General features: G+C 41.5%; 1 protein-coding gene across 1 annotated transcript; it reads right to left on the bottom strand.

The window, feature by feature from the left end:
* Window positions 1–8,523: 8,523 nt before the first annotated feature.
* Window positions 8,524–13,765, bottom strand: tfe3b (transcription factor binding to IGHM enhancer 3b). The gene is given in 8 exon segments (XM_055900031.1): window positions 8,524–8,976; window positions 9,075–9,222; window positions 9,411–9,486; window positions 9,613–9,669; window positions 10,302–10,413; window positions 11,673–11,768; window positions 13,174–13,398; window positions 13,548–13,765. Coding segments are annotated over 8 exon segments (1,359 nt in total). The 5' UTR covers window positions 13,740–13,765.
* Between the last annotated feature and the right edge of the window lie 5,315 nt (window positions 13,766–19,080).

The raw sequence follows: 19,080 nt of genomic DNA, 5'->3' as shown, positions 1-19,080 counted from the left end.
TTACAGTTGTACAAACCTATGATAGAGTTTTATTTTTTTGTTAATGGCTAATTCTAGAGGAGATTTGATGTAAAGTCACTCTTTTTAACTTAAATTCATATGAATTTTCTTTGTTCTTTCTTTGTTGATCCTTTTCCATACAATCCATTATGTACGACTGCACTAAATATGATGTGAATAATGCAAGATTTTAAATCCCAGCAATCTTTAAAATGACATTCAGGAGCAAAAGGTTATCAATAGTTGTTTTTAATTCATAAACAAAAGATTCATTGGAATATAATATTTGAATGGAATATCACTAATAGCAATAAATAACATTGTAATATAACATTTCATAACAATAGTGTAACATTGATGTGGCAACTCTCTTATGCTCTGCTATTGCACTATTGTAATTTGTACATACAGTGCATTCGGAAAGTATTCAGACCTCTTGACATTTTGTTATGTTACAGCCTTATTCTAAAATGGATCAAATATTTTTTTTACTCATCAATCTACACACAATACCCCATAATGACAAAGCAAAAAAGTTTTTTTAGACATTTTAGCAAATTTATAAAATAAAAAAAACTTAAATATCACATTTACATAAGTATTCAGAACCATTTCTCAGTACTTTGTTGAAGTACCTTTGGCAGCAATTACAGCCTTGAGTCTTCTTGGGCATGATGCTACAAGCTTGGCACACCTGTATTTTGGGAGTTTCTCACATTCTTTTCTGCATATCCTCTCAAACTCTGTCAGGTTGGATGGGAAGCCTCACTGCACAGCTTTTCTCAGGTCTCTCCAGAGATGTTTTCGATCGGGTTCAAGTCCGGGCTCTGGCTGGGCCACTCAAGGTCTTTCAGAGACTTGTTCCGAAGCCACTGCTGTATTATCTTGGCTGTGTGCTTAGGGTCATTGTCCTGTTGGAAGGTGAACCTACGTGACAGTCTGAGGTCCTGAGCGTTCTGGAGCAGGTTTTCTTCAAGGATCTGTCTGTACTTTGCTCTGTTCATCTTTCCCTCGATCCTGACATGCCACCACTATGCTTCACCATAGGGACCGTGCCAGGTTTTCTCCAGACGTGACGCTTGGGATTCAGACCAAAGAGTTCAATCTTGGTTTCTTCAGACCAGAGAATCTTATTTCTCATGGTCTGAGATTCTTTAGGTGGCTTTTGGCAAACTTCAAGCGAGCTGTCATGTGCCTTTTAGTGAGGAGTGGCTTACATCTGACCTCTCTACCATAAAGGCCTGATTGGTGGAGTGCTGCAGAGATTGTTGTTCTCCCATCTTTAAAAAAAACACATTTATTTAACCTTTATTAAACCAGGTAGGCCAGTTGAGAACAAGTTCTCATTTACAACTGCGACCCGGCCTAAATAAAGCAAAGCAGTGCGACAAAAACAACAACACAGAGTTACACATAAACAAACGTACAGTCAATAACACAATAGAAAAATCTATGTGCATTGTGTGCATAGATTTTCACAGAGGAACTCCAGAGCTCTGTCAGACTGACGATCAGGTTCTTGGTCACCTCCCTGACCTCCCTGACCAAGTTTAGCTAGGCGGCCAGCTCTAAGAAGTGTTACTAACTTCTTCCATTTAATGATGATGGAGGCCACTGTGTTCTTGGGGACTTTGAATGCTGTAGAAATGTTTGGTACCCTTCCCCAGATGTGTGCATCGACACAATCCTGTTTCGGAGCTCTACGGACAATTCCTTCGACTTCATGGCTTGGTTTTTGATCTGACATGCACTGTGAACTGTGGGACCTTATATAGACAGGTGTGCGACTTTCCAAATCAGGTCTAATCAATTGAATGTACCACAGGTGGACTCCAATCAAGTTGTAGAAACATCTCAAGGATGATCAATGGAAACAGGATGCACCTGAGCTCAATTTCAAGTCTCATAACAAAGAGTCTGAATACTTATGTAAATAAGGTATTTCTGTTTTTATTTTGAATACATTTGCAAAAACGTATAAAAACCTGTGTGCGCTTTGTCATTATGGGGTATTGTGTGTAGATTGATAAGGAAACAATTTATTGAATCAATTTTAGAATAAGGCTGTAACGTAGCAAAAAATAAGGGGTCTAAATACTTTCCGAATGCACTGTAGGTCACAAATTGTATATTTTTATATTTCTTTATTTAACTAAGTTAGTTAATAACAAATTATTATTTTACAATGACGGCCTACCCCGGGCCAAACCCTCCCCTAACCCGGACGACGCTGGGCCGATTGTGCTCCACCCTATGGGACTCCTGATCACGGCCTGTTGTGATACAGCCCGGTATCGAACCAGTGTAACATAGACAATCACCCACAACCCACAATGACAAAACAGGCTACCTAAATATGGTTCCAAATCAGAGACAATGACTAACACCTGCCTCTGACTGAGAACCATATCAGGCCAAACACAGAAACAGACAAACTAGACATACAACATAGAATGCCCACTCAGATCACACCCTGACCAAACAAAACATAGAAACATACAAAGCAAACTATGGTCAGGGCGTGACAGGAAGAGAGATGCCAATTGTCAAGCTCTCTCTTAAAAACATAGCTAGCTATCTAACTATATGACATAAAATGCTGTGTAAAATAGCTAAAAGGCTATAAAGTAACATTAACTGTAAAGCTATCAGTCACGAGTGGAAACATTTACAACTGCAATTAAGTTATGTTATCTTTTTAATGTATTTTACAAATAAAATAAATCTATATAGCCCTTCTTACATCAGCTGATATCTCAAAGTGCTGTACAGAAACCCAGCCTAAAACCCCAAACAGCAAGCAATGCAGGTGTAGAAGCACGGTGGCTAGGAAAAACTCCCTAGAAAGGCCCAAACCTAGGAAGAAACCTAGAGAGGAACCAGGCTATGAGGGGTAGCCAGTCCTTTTCTGGCTGTGCCGGGTGGAGATTATAACAGAACATGGCCAAGATGTTCAAATGTTCATAAATGACCAGCATGGTCAAATAATAATAATCACAGTAGTTGTCGAGGGTGCAACAAGTCAGTACCTCAGGAGTAAATGTCAGTTGGCTTTTCATAGCCGATCATTGAGAGGATCTCTACCGCTCTTGCTGTCTCTAGAGAGTTTAAAACAGCAGGTCTGGAACAGGTAGCACATCCGGTGAACAGGTCAGGGTTCCATAGCCGCAGGCAGAACAGTTGAAACTGGAGCAGCAGCACGGCCAGGTGGACTGGGAGCAGCAAGGAGTCATCATGCCAGGTCGTCCTGAGGCATGGTCCTAGGGCTCAGGTCCTCTGAGAGAGAGAAAGAAAGAAAGAGAGAATTAGAGAGAGCATACTTAAATTCACACAGGACACCGGATAAGAAAGGAGAAGTATTCCAGATATAACAGACTGACCCTAGCCCCCCGACACATAAACTACTGCAGCATAAATACTGGAGGCTGAGACAGGAGGGGTCAGGAGACACTGTGGCCCCATCTGATGATACCCCCGGACAAGGCCAAACAGGCAGGATATAACCCCACCCACTTTGCCAAAGCACAGCCCCCACACCACTAGAGGGATATCTTCAACAACTACCAACAATAAGACGATCTGGTAATAAGGTTGCTAGCTAGCACTCCTAGCAGCTTATTCTAACTAGCTAGCATTTACTGCCAATGAGGTTACTAGCTAGCAAGTTATTATAAACTAGCTCTAACTGGGCTAGTCATTGTCTAAATGACAGGTATAAACACATCCATAATCATAAAGGGGTAACTAGCCCGCAGGGGCCAGTTACCCCCAAGTAAGGAGGGAATAGTTGCCCCCAACACACTCATCCAACATTATCAACATTTTTCTCTCTAAACAAGTGGATTATTTATCTTAAGGCTTTCCTACCTGTATATGTAAAAAATAATTATAGATATACGTTAATATATCTACAACTTTGTCAAAATTTAGATCAACTTACCATAAAATCGTTTTGGTGAAATATCTCCAAAAGTTGTGATGACACAGAGGACATTTTTTGTTGTTGAGGAAGAGCAGTGGCAGCAAAACACACATGCCTCTTTAAAGTTTTATGGCAGACTACACCTATTGGTGTATTACAGCCAACTCCTGTAATGGGTTTTCTTCTTTGATATTATGCTGGTCCACAAACAAATGCTGTGTATAGTTGCATGCCGCCACCTACTGTTTTGGCTATATATAAGACAAATAATTAACAAAATAAAACTAAACAAAATAAGCAAAAATACAACTCAATGTACTCCTTTATTCAGATTCAACTACCAATGCCCCTCCCTACAGGCCTGAGAACGAAGATCATCTTCCTACAGTATTCTTTGCTTTACTGCCAAAATGTTTTTGCTTTCATAATTTTTGGATATACCATGTAAACACTGTTGTTCTAAATCTAAAGCTCTTTGGTCTTTCATAGGCTTATATCTACATTTCAATACAATGTTCTACAGTGAACGTAATCAACCATCTTTGACTGATGTTTCTGCCAATGAGAGTTCCTGCCTGCTACCTATTCATTCTGCATTACTGACAACAAGATTAGGTATCACGTTGAGTGAAGATTGAATGAAGATTGAATCAACACAAGAATGTTGTACAAGATGACATTGCATTAGCTGAAAGTGTAACCACTTATTTCTTAATCTAATTTCATATCATATTCAGAACCTTCAATTGATGAGAATTCTGAATTTCACCACCAGAACATCCATAGTACCTTACTAACGGACAAGACAAATGAAGCACAACAATGGTCTGTGGCAAAAGAACAACCACAGCCAATTTCCCCACAGTTGACCACCTTAAAGCATTGCCCACCATACCAAATGAGACCGCCACCCACTTCAATAAGGAAGAGCAGCTACAAAACCTCTGCTGTCCAGATTAACAAGTGGATGGAGATGGTGAGAGCCTTTTCTGAATGTGAAGAAATAAATTACTTCTAGATTTAAATGTAGTTTTGCATTTTTGTTTTGTACTTTCCTCTTTACAAATGCCTTCCAATCCATGTTTCCCTGCTTCCTGTCTTTTCACATCCTTAGACCTGTGTGCCTCCATCCTCTTGGCATGTCTTTTCTGTCAGCCTTGGGACTGTTTACTGGCCACGGGGAAAGGATGCCATGCCTGTGCCTCATCCCTGTGCTCCTCCCTGCGCTCCACAGTGTGCTGCTGTGAGCCTGATTCCCTGGAGACTTTGCTGGACATGACCCATCACTGTGGCTGCTGTGGGTGTCTGGATGCCCACTGCTGCCCGAGTATAGATCCAGGATTTGAGTGCTGTGTCTGTGATATCTGCATGCAAGCCACAGAGTGTGTGGATCTAGGCATGGAGATCTTACAAATGCTCTTCCACTAACCTGGTTAGTGTCAAACGATTATGAACACTGTCAAGAGTCAGAGATTGTAGCAATGGTGTAGGGCCAAGCTCAAAGGACAGTAACGAATCTGCAGTAATTACATTTCATTTAGATCTTGGGGTAACTGACAAAGTCTGCTTGGTTCTTTGCATTTCTAAATCTGCACTGGCAACATGCTTTTCTAACCAATGACTCAAGGTGGACCACAATGTGAAAGACAGCTAACCACATACAGACAACTCGGTGATACTTTATTGCTGATAGGGAGTGAAACTGTTGAGAGGGTGCCACTGCACTCCAAGTATAGTTAATTGAGAGTAGTGATTAACTAAACCATAAATCTGCTCATATACAAATGTACATTTACTTCAGAGCAAAGTGGTGAGTGAGGTGGGGGTGGGGTAAGTGATCTGGAGTTCTTGGCAGCAAGGAAGGCATCAGCATTTGAAAGGACAAAAACAAAAATAAAATGTTAATAGAAGCATGGTAATATTATTATGGACAATCGACTGTATGAATTCTGCTAATGTAAAATATTGACAGGATAGGGCACATTTACAGTATGGTTTGATATTCAGAAGTCACATACATATACTGTATACATTTACAGAAAATGTGTTTCCATCCCTGATATTCAAGAAAAATGATTGATAATGGAATAAAAGCCATTAAAATGAATCAACAGAAACCCTCTCTCTGGACAATTGCACTCATGTATTGAATATGTATTTTTTTAGGCAACTACACTCTGTACACTCCCCACCTTGAGACTCCCCACTCCCCACCTTAATTTTATTACAGTAGTTTGGGGGAAATAAAGCTTTAAGCCTCCTAGCACTGTCATGCAATCTGCAAAAATCCAGTACAAAGCTCCTGCAAAGCTAAGAGGAGCCACAACACTACCATATTGCTTTTACCCATTGAATACATTCCAAATCCAAGGGCCAGTCTGAGAAAGCAGAGGGTATGCAAGAAAAGCATGTTTGGAACAATGAAGCCCAACCATAGAGACACAATGCACTCTGAAAACCCTCTTTCCATTGTGAAATACCGTGATTAAATAGACCAAGCATGAAACTGTAATTGCATCACTGCAGTGAAAAGCATTCAACATAGGCAAATGTTTTTTCCCGATTTTTATTTCGTTTAAAATAAACAAACACACCAGACAATAGTGTAGATTTAGACAGGTTGCTTATCTGAGCATAGAAAAAGCTAGTAACTCAATACACATTAAAATATAAAGTGTCCAACAACAATATATTCCCTTTAAGGCTGTTAGAGGTTTGCATTCCAGTAAAAGCAGAACCATAACTGAAAATCAGAACAGCAAAAATAGATATTTTTCTAAATGATTCAAATTAGAGCTACAATCAAGTCACAGACAATGAATGAAAAAATGAAATTGTATGTGTCAAATCGCCAGTTGGCAACCCACCCTTTAAGGCACAGGTGTCAAACTCATTCCACGGAGGGCCGAGTGTCTGCGGGTTTTTGCTCCACCCTTGTACTTGATTGATGAATTAACATCACTAATTAGTTAGGAACTCCCCACACCTGGTTGTCTAGGGCTTTATTGAAAGGAAAAACCAAAAACCTGCAGACACAAGGCCCTCCGTGGAATGAGTTTGACACCCCTGCTTTAAGGGATTAATTGACACAAACACTACAATGTGCATTGGAAACAGATAATCAGACAGATATTGCATTGTTGGTCTCAAACATTTTCCTCTCCATAAAAAAAGCCTGTGTTAGGAGAGTACACTGCAGGGATCTTCCTTGACATGGAGGAAAGGCACTATTGTTTCAAGAATGAGAAGCATCTCGGAAGCATCAATGGCAATAGATAAAACAGACATGGAAACAGATTCCTAAACATATGCAGGTAATGAATGTACTTTTCTTTGAAAAGCTTGTCAATACAAATTAAAGGAAGACTATGGGGGCTAGAGGAGTGATAATAACCATATACAGATTTCAGTCTCTGAGAAAAACATGGGGAATGTTAGACAGTCCCATGACCATACACATTTTCAGATTAGAGGACTAAGGAAAAAGTAGTGGATTACGGATTCATTTTAACTGTATGTCTAGAGTTAGGGGCCAAGTCTATGTGAGCTATATAAATCTTATTCAACATAATCTTATATCATCACAAATGACCACATGACATCAGAAATAGACTACTGCACACAACCCAGTGCATGTTTTTGCAACACAAACACATGTAGCATGCAGTGTTTCAGAGATTAACATACGTTAAAGCTATACTTCCATTTACTATATAACACACCCGTATAATGACTTAAATATATTACCATTCTGTGAAAGGTGGCCTGCTTTGGCTGACTGGCTGCAGTAGCTTTGTTTTACTTCTCTCCTTCTCTTGTTCATTGTTAGTTGAGTTAGTGACCAGCTGTACAACCATTCAACGGACAAAAGCGTTAAAAGAAAATGCATACAGACAACAGGAAAAGGCGCAACATGCTTTGAAAGCAAATGTAAGATACAGTAAATCTAGATTTTTTTTGTTTTTACAGGTCATCAAATGTGTTTTTTTATTTTTTTATTATTATATCACAATCACTATGTGCCATATATTTAATAAATACTTCTTTGGTAAATTTTTTGTTAGACAAACCTTCTGAGATATGTAAAAAAAGGCATACACTTTAAGCTAACAAATCCTGATTCAAGTCAGTTAAAAAATATCTCAATTCAATAGCACACCTGTTATGTAGTTCATGCCAATTTCACTAAATAGATACAAGAACCTCATTGCTTTCTTCCCACAAAAGTTGCAAAGTGCACAAAGTATACGCTCTACAAGGACCAATAATATACTTGACTAAATCACCACTATTTCCTCTTTAATTTCTCTGCAGGGAACTCTTGGTTGAGTTAAGGCTTGCAAGAAACAGAACACAAATCAATGTCCATAGTCCATATCCAAATACTAATTTTACTATTTTCCATTTGAAAATGATTGCATTACTATTGATTCGTGTACCGAAAAGTTTTTGTTTTCTTTTTCTAAGTTCAGGGACCAATATTAACTTGGTAAGAGAGGAAAGGATTGTCATTTATTTTGTACTGATGCGTGATTCAGATCAAAGTCCTGTTCAGTTAAACGATTGTCTGTTTGTTTTAAAGCAGACCCCAATAAGACCCTTTACAAGTCCTCCTCCATGCTTAAGCTGCTCCTACGACTGCTGGTCTTCGAGGCACCTGGTGTCACGAAAAACAGTGGGTCCACCCTCTCAGGGGACAGTGTGCACCCCTCATCCATGAGGATGTCCCCCAACCCCACGCCTGGGAACAGCCCAGCATTGGAGGGGTCATCCAGCTCGGCGAAGCTCAGACTGCCCAGGTCGAGGGGGCTGCCTATGGTCACACCCACAGGGGAGTCAGAGGAGGGTGGAGAGAGGAAGGAGGTAGGGATGGCCTGTGCCATGGCTGCATCACCCAAGCTGAGAAAGGTTTGGGAGCAGGCCACTCCAGTTCTGGGCCCAAGTATATGACCTCCCTGCTGAAGGTGCTGCTGCTGGAGGAAGGAGGGGTCTGAACTCAGACCATAGGACATCGGGCTGGAGAGTCCATGAAGCTGAGCCTGCACTTCCAACTCCTTCACAAAATAACAATAACAGAAATAAGGGAACATTAGTAGCAATCACTAAATATATTTTATGATAGCATTACTTACTTTTTTCTACAAAAACTGACCTGGATGCGCAGCATCAAGCAGTGGTTAGCATGTTCCAGCTTCTTCTGACGCATCTCTACCTCCTTGGCTCTCTGCTGCTCCTTCTGCAGCTTCCTGATGTAGTCCACTGAGGCCTTCAGAATGGTGCCCTTATTCCAGCGCAACTCCCTACAGCCATGAGAGAAGGTTGTTAAAGAGGAATATCAAATCTGTTCCAAATTTAATATTGCTTTTCACGGCCAAAATTTTAACTGTGATTGAGATTTCCTAGAATTAATTTGTGTCAATAGCACAACTGATTATTAATTCATCCAAAGTAAATGTCCTGAATAAGAAATAAAGAATGACAAACTCACAAGTCCCTTGAATTGGGTATTATGGACCCTAGCTCTGTTATGCGGTCATTGATGTTAAACCTCCGCTTCCTCTCAACTGTCAAGAGAAACCATGCAGACAAAGAGATTGATAAATTAAACTCACTGCCACTCCGAGGGGAACAAGAGCTGGCTAGCATCATAGTGGGTTAAGAACAGAAGTGAGTAAAAAGCTTTGACTCACTGAGGTTATGGTTGTCTTTCTTCTGTCACTCTTTCACCAGCGCTTTGTTATCTGCATCTTAAACATAACATATACTTTGGAGGTGCTGCCGCGCAATCTAAAACCCAATTATTTTACCATTTATACAAGTTAGAATTTAACCTTTCCCTCTCAATAAAATGGAAAGTTTCGTAGGACATTACATAAGAAGTGTATAATCCAAACAAACATGCTCATCTCCAGAGCTATATAAAATAAGGATCAGGGGCCTAGTAAAGTGTTACACTCAATGAGGACAAGAGTAAGGAGTCAGGCGCAGAGAGCAAAGGTAATGGGGTAAACCACTTTTTAATGTCCAACCAGAATAACAACTGGTAACGTCAAAAACATTGGCGTAAAACTCCGACTTGAATAAAGTCCAAAACTGGAAAAATAAATCCAGACTGTGGAAAACCCCAATGAAAATAACAACCTCATATACAAACAGAGAGACAAGCCCGCACAAACATAAACGGGCTAAACGAACTTAAATAACACCACCCTAACAACGAAACAATAAACAGGTGAAATCAATTAGACAAAACCAAACGAAAAGGAAAAAGGGATCGGTGGCAGCTAGTAGACCGGCGACGACGACCGCCGAGCGCCACTCGAACAGGAAGGGAGGCCACCTCCGGTAATACTCGTTACATAAAGGAACAAGACTATACCAGAGTATTCCCTTTTAATATTGGTTAGATCCGGAGGGCAGGAGTTGCTGACAGTGAGGGTAGGTGCTGCCATTCCAGGACTATGGTTAACTTCCAGGAGGTTCCCGGGGAGCTGTAAGAAACAGGGAAACCCCTGCATTAACATCAAAGCAAACAATGTTGAATACTAACAACCTGGATGAGCTTCTTAAGGAAACGAATTAAACTAAACTTTAATTAATTAATTCATATTTTGTATTGTCTTAAATTTTCTTGTCCTTTGTGTACCAGAATACTAATTTAAGTGTCATAACTGTCAAAACAAAAGGATAATGATAGTTCAACATCCTATTTTTCCAATAAATCTAATTAAAAAATTTTTTTTATGTTGTCTGTATGTGTTGCTTGTCCTATGTTGCTCTGCATATTGTTTGTCTGTATTGTTATTGTAGTTGTTTTTAGTAACCTGCCCAGGGACTGCAGTTGAAAATTAGCCGGCTGGCTAAAACGGACACTTTTACTGAAACGTTGATTAATGTGCACTGTTCCCTGTATTAAAAAATAAATAAAAATAAAATAACATGTTTATGTACTAACATCTCTTGTAAGAACTATCCTGGTAGAAATAGAACATGTATAAGCTAGGATACATTGTATTACTGTACTATATTTGACCTTCAAGGATACTAAATTACCATATCACAGGTTGGTTGGCTTATAAAGAACATAATTTCAAGCAAGTCATCGCAATTTTGTATAGGCCTAATAACCTTGTAGAACCTTCGATTAACAGTTATCCAAAAGCATTAGCACATTTGAAACAAACAAATCTGATAAGTGTTGAGGTAGGCTATAAATCCTGATAAATGTGAGAGAAATGGCTAAATGTCCATTCTCCTTAACAATGCCAATTTTGCTACCTTACAACACGATTGATTTACCTCAATGTTCTCGCTTTCCCCCCCCCCCCCCTATGCTCCTGAAGCAAAACTAAAATCCTAATTTTCTGATGCCGGGCGCAATCTCTTCAATCCCTTTCCCTATAACAACTTCACTGTTAAAATAGTTGCAGTATTCAGAACCCTCTTTACATTGTCCACCATTCCAACTTCACATGCTGCCATGCCCTGCGTGCTTTGTCCTACTCTCCTCTCTCCTGGTTGCTACCCCACCCAGACAACACTGGCCTGACGAGTCCTAGTTAAGTGTCAGAAGTGTATGTTTACTCCTACAGCACCACCGAATTCCAGTTTGAGAATATCAACAAAGACAACAGATATAGAAAGATAATTCCAAGAATGACAGGCTGGTTGTTAATTTCATTTCACTGAATGATTGGATTAGCCCAAGTGCAATGGACAAAAACACTGATAAATACACATTTTCACATACCGTACTAGGCAGCTGTAGCCCCAATTCAATTAATGTCATGAAATCGTCACTGAAACTTGATTCAAGGCTGATGATGTCATCAATTACACCATCTATCTGGAAAGATAAACACACACCCCCAATCAATACATAGAATAACTTATCAGCATCATATTCATAGAACACCTAATAAAAGAGACTTGAGACTTACATTTCCCTCACTAACACATCAACTACCTGAGCAGCTAACCGATCCCTGCGCTGTACATAGTCCATCTGTAAATAGCCCACCCAATCTACCTACCTCATCCCCATATTGTTTTTATTTACTTTGTGGCTCTTTTGCACACCAGTATCACTACTTACACACAATCATACGCTCATCATCATCTGCTCATCTATCACTCCGGTATTAATCTGCTAAATTGTAATTACTTTGTTACTATGGCCTATTTATTGCCTTACCTCCCCATGCCATTTGCACACACTGTATATAGACTTTCTTTTTTTCCTACTGTGTTCGCTTGTTTATTCCATGTGTAACTCTGTTTTGTTGTTTCTGTCGCACTGCTTTGCTTTATTGTGGCCAGGTCGCAGATGTAAATGAGAACTTGTTCTCAACTAGCTTACCTGGTTAAATATAGGTAAAATAAAAATAAAAACATTTTTAAAAATATGAAACGTTAAAGGCCAGCTTGAATTTAAGTATATGAAATTACTTATTTGAAACATATAGGGGAGGAACACTGACACAAAGCAAGTCATTATCTTGCCCTTATGAAGCATGATTTCAAAGCAAAGGCGTGTGTGCAAGAGAGGTGCAGATATCATTAAGCTGCCAGTGTAGTATTTAACAGAAGTCTGTGACACCAAGCCAACAGGGCAAGATAACAAAGGCATGCATCCTAGTTGTGAGACCTCAAGCATGTCACAACAGAACAAACAAAAAAGTAATTAAGAAATAAGTGACCAGCAGTCTAGACATTTAGCCTAAACTTTTATTGAAAATACAGTACCAGTCAAAAGTTGAGGGTTTGGAAGGTTTTCTTAATTTTTTACTATTTTCTACATTGTAGAATAGTAGTAAAGATATCACAACTATGAAATAACACATATAGAATCATGTAGTGACCAAAAAAGTGTTAAAACAAATCTAAATATATTTTATATTTGAGATTCTTCAAAGTAGCCACCCTTTGCCTTTCTTGCAAGCTCCAAACCCAACAAAGCAGTAATCAATATCAATGTAGCACTAAAAATAACATAAGGTAGAACAAAAACACATGAGAAAGTAATAAGCTATATAATGCTTCTTACAAGCCAATGTGAGTGGTGTATTCCAGTGTAATGGTCTTCAGTCATACTACATACATCTAAATTAGACATTTAGCAGCCGTTCTTATCCAGAGAACTTACAGTAGTGAGTGCATACATTTTTCATACTGCTCCCCCGTGGGAATCGAACACAAAAGCCTGGCGCTCCAACCGCCATGCTCTACCAACTGAACAACATGGGACATACCTCCTCTTTGTTGGATCCCAGGTTGTGTAAAGCCATGGAGCTGTTGGGAGCACTGCGGGCTATGGGATCCATCTCAGGGACAGAGCTAGACAGGGCCGGGGGAGACACACCCAGGGTCTGAGTTGCCCCCTTATTGCAGAGGGTGGCAGAGAGATACTGCTTCACCTGCTGCCTCTGAGACTGCTGGATGTGAAACTTGGTGGGGTTCTCCAGGTGGGTCTGCACCTATCAGATTGAAAATGTAGAACATGTCAGTCAAACAGCGAACAGAGAATGACAACTTAGTATGGAGGTTATACGCAGCAATTTAATGGTGTAGCATGCCATGCTAGTGTAGTTCCTCTGGAGAGAAGCCTTTAGAAGTGGAGCCTCACCTTCAAAACCTCCACGGGCACCTGTGCGGAAAGAGGGCGAGCAGCTATTGGGGGCAGAGTGACAGCGATAGCAGGGGTGGAGTCAGTTGCCCTGAGCTGAGCCACAGAGGCCTGCTCCTGGGCCTCCCGTCTCTCTTGCTCCTGGGCTTGTTCCCGCATCAGCTGCTGCCGAAGCAGCACGCGTGACGACATGGCTCAGAGTTGGGTTGCAGCCTGGATTCAAAAAGGAGAGGGAAGAAAAGTGATATATATATCTCACACACACAATATGCTCTGGCTTTTATATGGCCTGGCCCTGCAAGTCAGAATAATGAACAAAATTACATTTCCAACACCCCGATGAACCTGCAGAGTAAATTGAAATGGGATTTTGTTCAACATTCTGAATTGCTGGGGTCCTTTCCGAGACCCCACTTTGCCTCCAGAACAGCCTGAATTATTTGGGGCATGGAAATGTTGCTCAATTGTTATCAAGGGACCTAACGTGTGTCAGGAAAACATAACCCACACCCTTACACCACCAGCCTGTACCGTTGACACCAGGCAGAATGGGTCAATGGACCCATGCTGCTTATGCAAATCCTGACTCTGCCATCAGCATGACGCAACAGGAATCGGGATTGTCGGATCATGGGATGTTTTTCTAATGTTGGTGATTGCATGCCCACTGGAGCCGCTTCTTAGTGGAATCCGGTGTGGTTGTCTGCTGCAATAGCCCATCTGTGACAAGGACTGACGAGTTGTGCGTTCAGAGATGCTGTTCTGCACACCACTGTTGTACTGCACCATTATTTGCCTGTTTGTGGCCCACCTGTTAGCTTGCACGATTCTTGCCATTCTCCTTCGACTTCTCATAAACAAGCGGTTTTAGCCCACAGGACTGCCGCTGACTGGATGCGCTCAAAGTTGCTTAGGGTCACTCGTTTTGCCTATTCTAACGTTCAATCAAACAGTGACCGAACGCCTCGATGCCTGCTTTATATAGCAAGTCACGGCCACTTGACTCACTGTCTGTAGGAGCAAACGCCCCGTGAAAGGGGTGTTGTGCCTAATAAACTGGCCACTGAGTGTACAGTGCATTTGGAAAGTATTCAGATCCCTTTCCCTTTTAACACATTTTGATGCGTTACAAAATGTATAAAAAATGTACGTACACACAATATCCCATAATGACAAAGCAAAAACAGGTTTTTAGAAATTTTTGGAAAATGTATTAAAAATAAAAAACTGAAATACCTTATGTAAAAATGTATTCAGACCCTTTGCCACAAGAAATTGAGCTCAGGTGCATCCTGTTTCTATTGCTCATACTTGAGATGTTTCTAAAACTTGATTGGAGTCCACCTGAAGTAAATTAAATTGATTGGACATGATTTAGAAAGGCACACACCTGTCTATATAAGGTCCAACAGTTGACAGTGTCTGCCAGAGCAAAAACCAAGCCATGAGGTCGAAGGAATTGTCTTTAGAGCTTTGAGACAGGATTGTGTCGAGGCACAGATCTGGGGAAGGGTACCAAAAACATTTCTGCAGCATTGAAGGTCCCCAAGAACACAGTGGCCTGCATCATTCCTAAATGGAAGAAGTTTGGAACCACCAAGACTCTTCCTAGAGCTGGCCGCCCGGCCAAACTAAGCAATCGGGGGAGAAGGGTCTTGGTCAAGGAGGTGACCAAGAACCCGATGGTCACTCAAAGAGCTCCAGAATTCCTCTGTGGAGATAGGAGAACCTTCCAGAAGGACAACCATCTCTGCAGCACTCCAGCAATCAGGACTTTATGGATAGCGGCCAGACGGAAGCCACTCCTCAGTAAAAGACATGACAGCCTGCTTGGAGTTTACCAAAAGGCATCTAAAGTACTCAGACCATGAGAAACAAGATTCTCTGGTCTGATGAAACCAAGATTTAACTCTGGCCTGAATGCCAAGTGTCATGTCTGGAGGAAACCTGGCACCATCCCTACTGTGAAGTATGGTGGTGGCAGCATCATGGTGTGTGGATGTTTTTCAGTAGCAGGGACTTGGAGACTAGTCAGGATCGAGGGAAACATGAATGGAGCAAAGTACAGAGAGATCTTTGATGAAAACCTGCTCCAGAGCACACAGGACCTCAGACTGAGGCGACGGTTAATCATCCAACAGGACAATGACCCTAAGCACACAGCCAAGACAACGCAGCAGTGGCTTCGGGACAAGTCTCTGAATGTCCTTGAGTGGCCCAGCCAGAGCTCGGACTTGAACCCAATCGAACAACTCTTGAGAGACCTGAAAATAGATGTGCAGCAATGCTCCCCATCCAACCTGACCGAGCTTGAGGATCTACAGAGAAATTGGGAGAAAATCCCCAAATACAGGTGTGCCAAGTTTGTTGTGTCATACTCAAGAAGACGCTAGTCTGTAATTGCTGCCAAAGGTACGTCAAAGTAAAGAGTGAATACTTATGTAAATAATTTTATACATTTGCTAACATTTATAAACTTATTTTTGCTTTGTCATTATGGGGTATTGTGTATAGATTGAGGGGGGAAACAATTTAATCCATTTAGAATAAGGCTGTAACATAACAAAATGTAGTAAAATTCAAGGTCTGAATGCACTATATATGGCAATACTATAATCAGAGTAAGAAGTGAACAATTCTGCCTTTCCAGCTAGTGCACGATCAATGAGTTAGCCAGCTAACTTGTCCAAATATGTGGCGTACTGCATTAGCATCGAAAAGCCGCCGCGATATGAAACTTTTCAGGGAAGTTAGGAACCAATATACACAACAAAGGCTACCTTTTTCAAACAGAAATGTGCATCCTGTAGCACAAATTCCAAAAAGTTTTGGGACAATGTAACATTTACATTTACATTTAAGTCATTTAGCAGACGCTCTTATCCAGAGCGATTTACAAATTGGAAAGTCCATGGAGAATAAGAGCACCTCCTCCCAGCTGCCCACTGCACTGAGGCTAGGAAACACTGTCACCACCGATAAATCGGAGATAATTGAGAATTTCAATAAGCATTTTTCTACGGCTGGCCATGCTTTCCACCTGGCTACCTCTACCCCGGCCAACAACTCTGCACCCCCCCCCCCCACTTCTCCTTCACCCAAATCCAGATAGCTGATGTTCTGAAAGAGCTGCACAATCCGGACCCCTATAAATCAGGTGGGCTAGACAATCTGGACACTCTTTCTAAAATGATCTGCCGCAATTGTTGCAACCCCTATTACTAGCCTGTTCACCCTCTCTTTCGTATCGTATCGATATCCCTAAAGATTGGAAAGCTGCCACGGTCATCCTGTTACAGACCTATATTCATCCTGCCCTGCCTTTCTAAAGTCTTCGAAAGCCAAGTTAACAAACAGATCACAGAACATTTCAAACACCACCATACATTCTCCCCTATGCAATCTGGTTTAGGAGCTGGTCATGTGTGCACCTCAGCCACGCTCAAGGTCCTAAACAATATCATAAACGCCATTGATAAAAAATAGTACCATGCAGCAGTCTTCATCGACCTGGCCAAGGCTTTCGACTCTCTCAATCACCGCATTCTTATCGGCAGACTCAATGGCCTTGGCTTCTAAAATGACTGCCTCGCCTGGTTCACCAACTACTTCTCAGATAGAATTCAGTGTGTCAAATCGGAGGGCCTGTTGTCCGGACCTCTGGCAGTCTCTATGGGGGTGCCACAGGGTTCAATTCTCGGGCCGACTCTTTTCTCTGTATATATCAATGTCGCGCTTGCTGTTGGTGATTTTCTGATCCACCTCTATGCAGACGACACAATTCTGTATACTTCTGGCCCTTTTGACACTGTTAAACCTCCAGACAAGCTTCAATGCCATACAACACTCCTTCCGTGGCCTCCAACTGCTCTTAAATTCTAGTAAAATGCTAGTAAAACTAAATGCATGCTTTTCAACCGATCGCCCGACTAGCATCACTACTCTGGACAGTTCTGACTTAGAATATGTGGACAACTATAAATACCTAGGTGTCTGGTTGAACTGTACTCTCCTTCCAGACTCACATTAAGCATCTCCAATCCAAAATTAAATATAGAATCAGCTTCCTATTTTGCAACAGTCTCCTTTACTTATGCCGCAAAACATACCCTCGTAAAACTGACTATCCTACTGATCCTTGACTTCGGCGATGTCATTTACAAAATAGCCTCCAACACTACTCAGCAAATTAGATGTAGTCTATCACAGGGCCATCCGTTTTGTCACCAAAGCCCCATATACCACCCACCACTGCAACCTGTATGCTCTCATTGGCTGGCCCTCGCTTACTATTCGTTGCCAAATCCACTGGCTCCAGGTCATCTAAGTCTTTGCTAGATAAGGCAGGGTTTTTCATCTCAGCTTACTGGTCACCATAGCAACATCCACCCGTAGCACGCGCTCCAGCAGGTATATTTCACTGGTCATCCCCAAAGCCAACTCCTCCTTTGGCTGCCTTTCCTTCCAGTTCTCTGCTGCCAACGACTGGAACGAATTGCAAAAATCACGAACTTTAAGCATCAGCTGTCAGAGCAGCTTACCGATCACTGCACCTGTACACAGCCCATCTGTAAATAGCCCACCCAACTACCTCATCCCCATATTGTTATTTATTTTTGCACCCCAGTATCTCTACTTGCACATCTATCACTCCAGTGTTTTATTTTTTTTATTCTTTTTTTTATCCCATTTTTTCTCCCCAATTTTCGTGGTATCCAATCGCTAGTAATTACTACCTTGTCTCATCGCTACAACTCCCGTACGGGCACGGGAGAGACGAAGGTCGAAAGCCATGCGTCCTCCGAAGCACAACCCAACCAGCTGTACTGCTTCTTAACACAGCGCGCCTCCAACCCGGAAGCCAGCCGCACCAATGTGTCGGAGGAAACACCATGTACCTGGCCCCCCTTGGTTGGCGCCACTGCGCCCGGCCCGCCACCGGAGTCGCTGGAGCGCGATGTGACAAGGATATCCCTACCGGCCAAACCCTCCCTACCCCGGACGACGCTATGCTATCTTTGCTTGCTAACGTACAGACCAACTAATTACCATATCGAAACAGGACTAGCTCTCGCTAATAATGTGCTGATTGCGGAATGTAAAATAACTTCAGAAAACATAGCAAACGGAGTTGGCTTGTTAATGATGCTTCTGCACGGACCCGTACACCAGCAACACCTAATTTCAAACTTCCTGTTTAATGTTATCAAAATAAGTCCCTCCTTTTGGTATTTGAGTAAAACATTACAGTACACTTGTTATTACTGTCATTTTCCAGGAAGAGCAATTTATTTATTAAATGAACCCGACCCAATATCAAATAAAATGTTATTCGTCACATTTTTCTTATACATTTACATTACATTTAAGTCATTTAGCAGACGCTCTTATCCAGAGCGACTTACAAATTGGAACGTTCATACATATTTATCCTGGTCACCCCGTGGGAATTGAACCCTGGTCCCCCCGTGGGAATTGAACCCTGGTCCCCCCGTGGGAAATGAACCCACAACCCTGGCGTTGCAAGCGCCAT

This window comes from Salvelinus fontinalis, chromosome 3 (assembly GCF_029448725.1).
Source record: "Salvelinus fontinalis isolate EN_2023a chromosome 3, ASM2944872v1, whole genome shotgun sequence".
NCBI lineage: Eukaryota > Metazoa > Chordata > Actinopteri > Salmoniformes > Salmonidae > Salvelinus > Salvelinus fontinalis.
Note: the sequence above shows the minus strand (reverse complement) of the source record. Positions and strands in the feature narration are given on the sequence as shown.